Source organism: Grus americana, chromosome 2, assembly GCF_028858705.1.
Source record: "Grus americana isolate bGruAme1 chromosome 2, bGruAme1.mat, whole genome shotgun sequence".
NCBI lineage: Eukaryota > Metazoa > Chordata > Aves > Gruiformes > Gruidae > Grus > Grus americana.
Window position 1 is genome coordinate 126,062,035 of NC_072853.1, and position 11,453 is coordinate 126,073,487.

Genomic DNA, 11,453 nt, shown 5'->3' on the forward strand with positions numbered 1-11,453 from the left:
ATTTCCATTGACTTAATAAAATATTTTAACTGGAAAGATCTAGTCAGTTCCTATTAATCCCAGTAACTTTAATTATAATTTCTAGAAGTCATTGTCCCTTTTCCTTCCAGCACAGAGTTTGTTATATAAATACTGCAGGATTGCTTTTTCAGAAAAATAATTCTGCAGTCGTACATTCTTAGATCACCTGTAGTTTCTACTTATGTTGAAGTTAGAGTTGTAGATCAGTTGTAATTAATGCTGGCAAACTTTTCTTCTTTTCGGGGAAAAAGAAAAGATAGCTTTTTTCTCAAAAAAAAAAAAAATATAAATTCAGGATACTTGGGTATTGCTTGGGTTATGCTCCATTCGTTGCTTATAAATGGCTGACAGTGTATGAATTGTCAGCCGTAGTTTTGTCAAGCATGTCAGCATTACAGCGGAAGATGCGACCAACTTTCATCTAGCTAAGTTGGAAACTGCTAATGTGAAAATGAGTTTCAATTATGGGTGTATTGATCAAGGTCTTGAAAGAATTTGTCTAATCATGCTGCCATCACATCATGTTCAGAGAAAACATGATCTGCAAATGTAGAAAAATATTGCTGTATTTTAAAACTGGGGTGGTATTTTGTAAAAAGGTGTAATACACTGAGTTGTTCAGTGACTCAGAAGCTGGTATGTGTGTGAGTGACAATGTAATGGTGGTTAGGTTTTTTATAGTCCACTAATTGTCATAATATTTTGAATAATTTTATGTACCCTGTACTCTTCAATTATGCTTTAAGAAAAGGATTATTTTTCTTAGTCTAGACAATGTAGTTCTACAAGACCAGCTCCTTTAACAGTGTCGAAGATTGCCAAATGTAGAGTATGTACATTCTGGAATAGTTGTTCATGCTACTTGACATGATTAATCCTACAAGAGCAAGATTCTGCACATTTCAGAAGCATAGAGGCAGTAGTGGGAGATGTGGGGTTTTTTCCACTGAAGTCCTTATAATTTGAAATTATAAAGATTGACATAAGATAGGGACATATTGAGTCAAAAAGCAACAAAGAGTGTTGGGATGATTACAGCTTATTAGTTGCTTTATTTTTCTTAATTTAAAATTAAGAAGGTTCCCAACTTTATCTTAGCTTAGTCATATTTAAAGGGGTTTTACTTGGTTTTGATTTACGGTGTAACTGTATCTGCACTTCTGCTGGTAAACCAAATAGCAGGAAAATATCTCTTAGTGCACAGTATATCACTTGGATGAGAGAGACTTTAAAAGTTTACTCTGTGTCTGGGAATACTTTCTGGAAAATATTTTTTGTTCCCTTGAATCATGTTAATTGACACTGCAATCAGGACAATGTCCTAAATATATTGAAAAATTAGTTCTCTGTAAAACATGCTGTTAGAAAACCCTAGTCCCTAGGATTTTATATACTTGTCCTCTGACCTTCCTCACAATAAAAAGGTAAGCGTACAATAGGTCCCTTTCAGAATTTCTCAGCTACTAGCTTTTCATGAGGCTAAGAAGTCTTAACACACAGTCCCGTTGTTGTGCTATATCTTGCTTAGATTTTTTTTTCTGTGACCTCATAATTTAATATATGTTTCAAGTATTTGGAGGAATCTCTGAAATTATCTAACTTGAGACCAATAAGCAAAGAAGTTGGGATTTGGAACTCCTTGTCTTGCCAAAATTTCTGCAATGCAATACTATTTAGAGTTACCGTGTAATGAGACCACAGATCTGCCATATTCTAGTGAAGTATTTCTAGAAGAATCTCTTATATCTTTCTCTGAGGTTTTAGAAAAATGACTTCTTTAAACAGTGCCAGGACTTGAGTCTTGTGCAGGTAATGCTCTAGGCAGTCAAAAGTATCCAGTTGAATAACTGGGTATTTCTAGAACTAGGATGCTCTCAAAATAGGAACTCTGCATGTTGTATGTAGCAAATGATTGGGCTCTGAGTGTAGGTCATGACTTGGCTCCAGATTTAACTATTTTTGAGGATAACAGCAAACACGGTAGGAAATAAAGACTCATTCAGTAATGTCGCTTGTTGTCTGGAGCTAGTAGTTTCATCCAGAATTTGGGCTTAATTGCAGGCAGCTCTCTTATATCTTGCAAGTTTTGTGATCACAGAGCTTGTTGGTTTGTTGTTTGGGGTTTTTGGGTTTTTTATTTTGGTTGGTTGTTTGGGGTTTTTTGGGGGGTTTTTTGTGGTTTTTTTGTTTGGGTTTTTTTTTTTTTTTTTGTGGGGTTTGGTTATGGGTTTTTTTTAAATTCAGACCAGTTGTATTCTTTGGATTTGATGATTTGAGAAAATATTTCTTCTTTACATAAGACATTTAGATAGTTTGGTAAGTCTTAGGGGTAAGATCTTCTCCCATCTGCTATATATGGTTCTTTAGATTGTGATGGGAAAGCTTAGAAAATTTGTTGAAAATTATTATTGCATCAAGAAACACATAATTTGCACAATGGGCTGTCTGTGAAGAGTTTTGGAGATCTTAGAATGTTTTGTAGGCTTGTTTTTCCCAATTTGACTTTGTCTAAGATTCAGATTTCTCTTGAGACCTCAGTCTAATGGGACTTTGAATACATCAGCTAAAGTAAGATTGCCAAGACCTTTTTTTTTCCTGTATGACGCTTGAGTTAAGCTTCAAGTAAGTTTATGACAACTGCTGTTGTTGTACATGTAGTCACTGCTAATGACCAAAAAAGTTACTTCTGTTTGGTCTGCAAAACAGCTTAATTAATGTGATTGGGACTGTCCATTCCAGTGTACAGTGATTTAAAGGGCAGCTTACTAAGAGTATTTTTTATATAAATAAAGGTAATTTGACCTTTCTCCTGAAAAGATCATTAAGCCATCAGTCAAAAAAACACTTCCATTGCTTCCATTTCATTCAAGAAGATGGACTGATGTTTTCTGCTAATATTAAATCTTGGTTCAATTTTCCTGAGTCTGATCAAACTTGAAAGGGTTTTCAGAGGGGTTTTTTTAGATACTGGTGAAGTGAAAGTGAAAACTAAAGCAAAAGTTACTGTCTTCCCAGGTTTTTCTGAACTTGTATCATGTTATAAGCTCTTTTCTTGAAATTATGTGGTTAGGTGCCTACAAGAGGAAAAACACTAAACTGCATATCAGAATGCATTTGTATGATTTGCACTGATGTCAGTGCATGTTATGAAGTTAAAGACTTAGAAGGTGCTTTAATAACGACAGCTATTATAGACCAAAGTAGCAGTCAGAAAAATTCTTGATGTCTCATTTGATAATTTTTTTATATATGTATTTTTATTATTTTTTATTTTTTAATGTCCTCAAGGAATCTTCATAGAGCTATTCAGAATAGGGAGGCTGATGAGAATCAAAAGCGTTGGCTTTCACATTCCAACAGTGGTGGACACAAAACAGGAAAGAGATGGAAGATTTATATTTCATTTTCCTTGAGATCATCTTGAACTAAGAAATTCCCTCTTGCAAGGCATTTGAACAAAATATGTTGCCTTGCTCTTCCTATCCATGTCAAAGGAGTAACCATGGTAAAAGGAAATATGGTCCAGGTAACACCCTGGGCTGAACATCAGGATGCACTATGTGCTTCATGACTTGTGTTAGTTAACTTTCCTACGCATCTGTGTTGTTTCTTACTCCCTGTCTGGCTTTGTATGATTAGCATAACTCTTATACAGAAGACTAAGGATCATAACTAAGGCCATTAGTGTTCCATGGCTGTGTGTATACGCATGTGAATGTGTTTGTTACATTGATTTTTAGATGTCTGAGTCTCCTTGCGCTTAGTTATTGAAGAAATTATTCCAAAGTGTTTCCATAGTGCCTAACATAGAGATTCCTCTCTTAGTTGTAGCTGCTCAGTGAGTCTCTAACATAATAATAAGCAATAAAAACGGGGCTGAAAGACATTGATTATTGTTTAGTGATGTTCTGCATCATGATTTCTGTATGGTGGCTTGGGTTTTTTTTAGCATTAATAAGTATTTTCCTAATTTTAGCACATGAGTCAGAAAATATTGCATCTCTGCCATGTACAGTGAGTGGTAAGACAGACTCTTTGGTGTGAAATATCATGCACTTGTAAATACACTCATAAGGTGGCAGATTAGCAAGTCAAATGTGGTGAGTCATCAAGCTGATCAAGAAAATTTGGATATGAGCCCTTTACTGATAGAGACACCATTTATTTTCAAATCCAATTTTGTATATGAATACTTGGAAAGGGAGGCTGTTTTTAAAATTCTAGCGAACGGTTGTGTTCAAACTTAGCTTTCTAGCCAAGTGGCTTGTTACAGACTTTTCTCACATATATTCCTGTAATATTTGATAATCTTTGTTATAACAGAGTGTCTGAGGTTGTAACTCAAAATCCTTACCCCAAGCAACATGATTAAGGTTCAGTCAGAGCCTCTTTGTATTATTGTGTCTGCATCCTAAGCAGGTAAAGTATCTGTTCCTTGAATGGGCACAATCGTATTTTTTTCATTTCCAAAGGCCTTCTTTATAGACAGTGGACACTGTATTTTCCTTTCTATTTTCCTGTCTCTGTTAAAGTTAATTGAAGTATCTTTGTTTCTATAAGGGCCTAGTTTATTTTCTGTTATGTAAATCAGTTGGGGTTGTTCGGAGCTTTCTTTTCTCCAGGCTGGAGAGACCTTATAGCAGCCCTCCAGTACCTGAAGGGGCCTACAGGAAAGCTGGAGAGGAACTGTTTATCAGGGAGTGTAGTGACAGGACAAGGGGTAATGGCCTTAAGCTGAAGGAGGATAGGTTTAGATTAGGTATTAGGAAGAAATTCTTCACTGGGAGGGTGGTGAGGCACTGGAACAGGTTGCCCAGAGAGGTTGTGGATGCCCCATCCCTGGAAGTGTTCAAGGCCAGGTTGGATGGGGCTTTGGGCAACGTGGTCTAGTGGAGGGTGTCCCTGCCCATGGCAGGGGGGTTGGAACTAGATGATCTTTGAGGTCCCTTCCAACCCAAACCATTCTATGATAAATCAACTGCTCTTATCAGACCTTCTTTTGGGCTAACTACTACAGAGTTTTAATACCTGTTTTGCTAAGCAAAGCATTAGCAAGGAATAAAATACTGGGGTTTTTTCCTTTCATTTTCTGTCTGTCTGTGTGTCTTCTTTATAGGGAGACAGATTTGGCCTAAAAGATGTATCATTTCTTTTGTTTTTAAAGTGAGTTCTGTGTGACAGATGCCAGCCTCCTTCAGGATTTTTTTTTTTTTTTTAATTCAGAGGATCTCAGGAAACTAGGAAAAATAGAGGCACTATATTTCAGAGCATAACAGAAAGTATGTTTGAACACCAAGAAAAGATTTAAGACTCTCAGAAATGTGCTTGTTCTATGAAAGTCCTCTACTGTTGCTCTAGAACTAATATAACTGCTGTAACAAGACCAATAATGGAAAAACTAGTGTAAGTTTGGCATAAAATCTTTTCTTTCCCTTTTATTTTTTTTTTTTTTTTTCTCCAAAGTGAGATACAGTTGATAGGAGAGAGTGGTCTTATATCAAAATTATCATCAAAGGAATGGTTTTACAGGAATGTTTTAAGACAAATGCTTGCTTTAAGACAATACTTTCCAAGTGCATAAATATTAACCAAACATTACCTCTCCCTCTGCACATCTGTTGACACTATGCAATAAATGACATAAATGTTTTGGTTCAGTTTTATTGCTGATTAGATATTTGACCAATAACTCGTCATACCTCTGTCTTCAAGGTCTTAAAATCAGTGGTTTATTTAAGAAGTTATTGCATCTGTAGTAGTTTGAATGGTTAGCTAGTAGAATGGTGGCAATAAAACTCTGGTAGAACAAGGTTTAGACAACCCATCAAAGGTCCTCTGAGAAAGTGTGTAAATATTCTAGCTTTTTATCCAGACTAGAGACACTGTTGTGACTACAGTGGTAGCAGTAGCTGAGGTAGTTATTTAATACAAATCCAGATACATCTTCTGGGGACATCTAGTCAGCATGTGTTATGAGTTCCTATAAAACTCTGAAAGAATTTATTAAAATCCTGTGTGGACCTGAGAGTGTAGTTATGATGCAAGCAAATCTTTGATACATTGAACAGCATCTCCACAGTCAAATGGGGATTTGGAGTTTCTTTAATGCTGCTTTTTAAGTTATTTTGACACCATGTCTGGGAAATAGAAAATATTAACATGTATGTATGTTTTTTTTTAATGAAGAGGTAATATGTATGCATTTGTTTCAGGTATAATTAAAGAAAGTTTTAGTGCTTCTGAAAGACAACCTCAGATTAGGTAGGTATGATTTATAATTTTAATATAGATTATTTAATTGTTATCATAATTCCAGTGAGTCATTTCACAGTGGAACAGTTGCACAATTGCCTTCATGAAAGGTTTCCTTACTTATTATTACAACTTCATTTTATCTCAGCTTATGACAGTCTGTTTGAGGATATTATTTGAGGGGTTTTGCACACAGAAGCTTTATGTGAGTAATTTAAGGACTGGCATTAAACTGATAAATAGTTTTAAAAGTAGACCTTGCTACATTAGCTTAAACTAACATTGGTTAGCCAAATTCTGGGTTTGCATTTTTAAGCAGCTGTTTTTCCATAGAAAAATGTGTTTGTGCATTTGATAGTGCAGAGTAGTATCTTGTCCCTTTTGAACTCCTCTAGACCTTCTATATAAACATAAATATCTATTTTTAGAACTCTGGAGTCCTTCTCACTTCTTTCAAAAAGGAAACAAATCAAAACAGAATAAGGCATGGTCATCCCCATTCTCCTTCTAAAGACCTTTCCTCTTTTCTTCTGTTATTTATTCAGAAACACATCAAACACATTCTTGATCAACAATGATTTTTCCTGATCTTGGCACCACTCTTATTCATAGACTCTGTTCTTTGTCTCTTTATTTCTGCTTTTCCTTCACATTTGAAAAAAACAGACAAACAAGCAAACCAAAAACAAAACCCAAAATCAGTCTTGGCTCCATCTGCCTCCTTGAACATTTTTTTTTTCCTCTTACCTTTAACTTAACTAAGTAAGTGTTTATAATAATGGCATTGATTCCTCTCCCTGTTTCTCCACAAACCATGTTTGATCCAGCTTTTACTTAAAGAATATTACCGTAGCAACTCTTACTAAGCTGTTTAATGACCTCTTCCGAGTCATAGTTCCTTTATTTTCTTGATCTGCTATTTACCATTGGTGCTATCTTTGTCATCTTAAAATCATGCTTTTCTGACTCTATGCTTTTCTAATTCTCCCCCTATCTTTTGAAACTATTCTTAAGGACCATTCAGGATACTAGTTTATATGTTCATCTGATTTCCTCTGAATGTTACACATGGCTTTATCACTGATTCTCTTCTCTTCTGCATCTTGTCTTTGCATATACAAATGTGTCTACTTATTCAAATACCTGCAAAATCATGCTGCAAATCATGAATTTAGCTGTATACACCAGATATATTTCCTTCTGTCTATACTAAATATTTGCTCATCTGTAAGATCTCTTTATGGCCATGTGGCCATACAGTTGAGTACTACATAACTAAAAGGAATGTCATAATTACCTGGAGCTGAAGTCCTACTCATTAGCTCTGTTTTTGATCATTTTCAAAAATAACATCCATGCTCACCAATACTTTGACATCTGAGCATCCACTTTAACTTGTGTATTGCTCAAAGTTCTTGCATTCATAGTTTGTCTCACTGTTCTGCCTGGCACCTCTAAGGTATAACATTTCCTTTCAATGTACACTGCTAAAACTCTTGGGTTCATGAGGCTATCATGCAAGCAACATCTTCCCTGGATTTGATACATACATGCTGGTCACTCAAACGCCCATTCAGAACACTGCTGCGAGGAACATTTCTACAGCCCTACCTTCACCCTTGCCATCTTCTGTCTGTATCCTTTTACTCATTGTGCTTTCCCTATCACTTCAAACACAGTATTTTTATTTTCAGAGTTGTTCTTAGCATATCATCATCCAGTCTGTCACTTATCTCTCGGTAGCTTTCCAGCTTTAGTGCTGCTTCAGTCAGTAATGGCAGCCTCCTGATGCTTGAGTGTTAAAGCAAGCACATTTGTTTTCTCTCCATCTCTGCCCCTCACATAAACATTAGCAAAACTATCTCCTTTCTTCATATCTACTCCTTGAAACTGTAATTTTCCCTACTGCCTAAAATATATATATATATATATATAAATTCTTGACATGCCAGGGCTGTGGAGGCTGCCATCCATCAGGACTTCATACTGGTTCTTTTAGTTCCCCATCTGTCTGTATCCATTCGTTGTTGCTTATCTCAGCTAGTGCAATCCACAGGCTTGGATGGTGTTTGCGTTGAGTATAGAGCAGAAGCTAGGATTGAAACATCTGGACCTGTATTTCTGATGTTGAGGTATTGCTGTGCTGGTGATGTAGTATTAATTTTTTTCTCCACTTTACTAGTACTGTATGCATTATTGCTCCTGCTTTTATCCAGTAGCAATAATTACTTTGTTCTATATATTTTTCCATCCATAAAATGGATAAATTGAAATGTACTTAAACATGTACAGATGTGAAATAATACGTAATCTAGTGGATTATTGAGTTTTAAATGTTAAAATGCTGTCTACTGGTTTTGTACATTCCAGGCTAAAAATTGAGCAGGGAAAGTCTAACTTTTATTAAGTAATGCTATTTTGGACATGTAGAGTAAGCTAGCCTTTATGTGACTTATAAATGCACAGTTAAAAATGACTGAATTGGGACAGACTTCCTTTAGAGGAAACATGAGGAGGAGTCAGGAAATACTGATATTTCCTCTACAGTCATTGATACCAAACACAAGTAAAACTACTTTTTTTTTTTTTTTTTAATAATAATAGAGGTTATATTGAAGGCCTGGGATCAAGACTGCGACCAGGTAACTTTGTACTTGCACAAAAATTTGAAGTTTCTCTCAAAACATGCCCTTGCTAGATGCTGAAAACAAAAAGTAGCTGTGATAAAGCAGCACACATCACTATAAGGCAACATGAAAATATATTTTAATAAAATTGTTCTCCAAATTGTCCACTTCAGACATTATATTGTAATTCTTAGGGTAAAATGAAAATTAACATCAAAATATATAAAAGCCAAATATCAGGTGTGTTAGTCTATATAAAAAATAAAATAAAATAAGTTAAAATAAGAAAATTCTGTTTATTATACCTTTAAATTTCCTTTTGAATAAATGTGGGATAACTTTTATGATTAGTGAGGTACATTTAATGTTTTTTTTCTCATAATTACAGTATAAGTCAGAGAAAGGGATTTTCTTTTGAAACCCATTATCAATTACATTATCTAATCTTTTAAGTTTTTAGATTATTCTTTTTTTTTGTTCCCAACACTATTGGAAAAACAAGTCATGCATTAAAACTTAATATTTACATGTACAGATTTTAAACGGCGCATGTTAATATATTAAGGCAACAAAATGAGCTGTCCTCCTGATTTTATTGTTGTCATCTACAGCATCGGTAGGAATTGCTGTATCACAACGGAAGGTGCGTCAGATCAGTGACCCTGTTCAGCAGATTCTTATTCAGCTGCACAAAATTATCTTCATCACTCAAGTATGCATTACTGTTGCTACTGACGTTGTATAATTTTTAGTTATTTGCTGTTGTCAAAATGATGGTACTGCAAAGTGCTGCTAATTTAGTCACTGTTCTTTAAAAACAACAGAACTTGACATTTTTGCAGATGGCAGGATGTTTTAAAAATGTATCATTTAAATAAAGACTAACCTTGAATATTAGTATGTGGAGGATGGCAATAATTGAGTCATATGAAAAAAATTTGTTGGCTCACCTCAGAAAAATGGATTGTACAGTAAATTATTTTTACAACATTCTGCCATGCCAGCAATGTGAATATTTTAAGTGACTTGATATCATATACTGACATGGAGAGTACATAAAATGCTTTCCTCTATAGCAATAAGTTCTAGGTAATAATTTTTATTATCAATAAATAGTAATAATTTCTTGGGATTTCTAGTGCAACAGTTCAAATCCTGAATATATTAAATATTTTCAAATGTCAGATCTTTTTCAAACTTAAGACTTATTTTAAAATTAATTTCAAATGTTTCATAGTGAGAGTTAAAGTTATTTCATGCTGATTCCAAAGTAAAAATGGAGCTGATATAAATCTGCATTGAACTCTCAACTGAAAATGTGATGGAAAATTTTTTATTCTCCAGAAAGATGGCTGCCATTCCGTTACTTGCAAAATTTGCTATTATTAAATAAATATCCTTTTATTTTCCAAAATGAAGTGTTTATATTTGGGAAGTGATGTTTACCACCTCAGGGGATTTCAGATTTCTGAGCCAACTTTGTGTGGTTTTGTTTAGAACAGAACAGCATAACTGAACTTAGGTGTATTTTACATTTTTTTCATTGTTAAGCTTATCAATACAGGAAGTAAATTATTTGGGACAAAGAAACAAATTATTACTTAAAATAATTGGAATAGACTGAATTTATTGCAAGAATGATCTCCTTCACCTGCTAACAGAAATGAGGCTGTTCAGTCTTTACATGCTATATTAGGAGTATGTCCAAGATGCTCGTTAGTGAACTTACCCTCTCTCTTGAAGAAGGTTTTCTCAAGTGGCTTACTAATTAATACAAGTTATCATAACATGGATGCCCGATAACTGAGAACTAACAGCAACTCAAAGACTTGCTTGAAATCGACCACTGAAGCAGTAGTAACAACTATGATGCTTTTGGTGTCAGTTGGTTTTGTAATGGGAAGACAGAGAAACCGGGATCCACGCCTTTAGTTGTTCACTGTCTACTATGTGCTTCTCTTGTACTTTTTTATGTTCTTACAAATCTAAGGTAAAACATTTTTTATGTGTAGCTGTTTTCTAGAACTCTGTTACATATTTCAGCTGACTATTCTAAACCGAAGTTTATAAGGGAGAGTTCTTGCCTCCTGTTAGTTTTTTGGCTGCCAACAGCTTTCCCAGTCCAGTTTCCATGGGAACAAGAGTCAGAGTGATCTCTGGAAAACAATGTAAGAGAAAGCTTTTTAAAAAGCATTATGTAAATCCTTGGCCTCTTTTTTTTTTTTTTAAATTTTTTCTTTTTTTTTTTTTTTTAACTGATCTGACATCTAATTTCATTAAAACAAAAACTAAAATTGAACACTAGTGCCTGAGGCAACTCTGAGTCTCTCATGCAGAACTTGTCCTTTACCACCTTTGCTGCAGAATATCCCAGTATATGGTACAGAATATCACAGTTAATGGTACATTAACTGCACACAGTTCATTGCAGTGGCATGTAGTCTACAGAGTATCTTGCAGGCCTTTCCTAAGACTTTTTTTTTTTTCTTCTCACTTACAGGCTAAGGAACATTCAACATCTGACTTAAAACATACATGTAAGGCCTTATCTGT

The 11,453-nt window shown here is 34.8% G+C and overlaps 1 protein-coding gene across 10 annotated transcripts in view; it reads left to right on the forward strand.

Annotated features, from left to right (window-relative positions):
• The window catches only part of NEK10 (NIMA related kinase 10), a 107,322-nt gene that overhangs the window by 77,862 nt on the left and 18,007 nt on the right, over positions 1-11,453 (forward strand). For 5 of the 10 annotated variants that reach the window (XM_054818120.1, XM_054818118.1, XM_054818121.1 and 2 more), the window contains 3 exons: positions 6,234-6,282; positions 8,878-8,915; positions 9,512-9,612. The exons of 1 other annotated variant lie outside the window; for it this stretch is intronic. In XM_054818120.1, the coding sequence (XP_054674095.1) occupies positions 6,234-6,282; positions 8,878-8,915; positions 9,512-9,612 (188 nt within the window). Of the gene's footprint in view, positions 1-6,233; positions 6,283-8,877; positions 8,916-9,511; positions 9,613-11,400; positions 11,438-11,453 lie in introns of all 10 variants that reach the window. 4 more of the 10 variants (XR_008576055.1, XM_054818125.1, XM_054818124.1 and 1 more) reach the window with 3 other exon arrangements.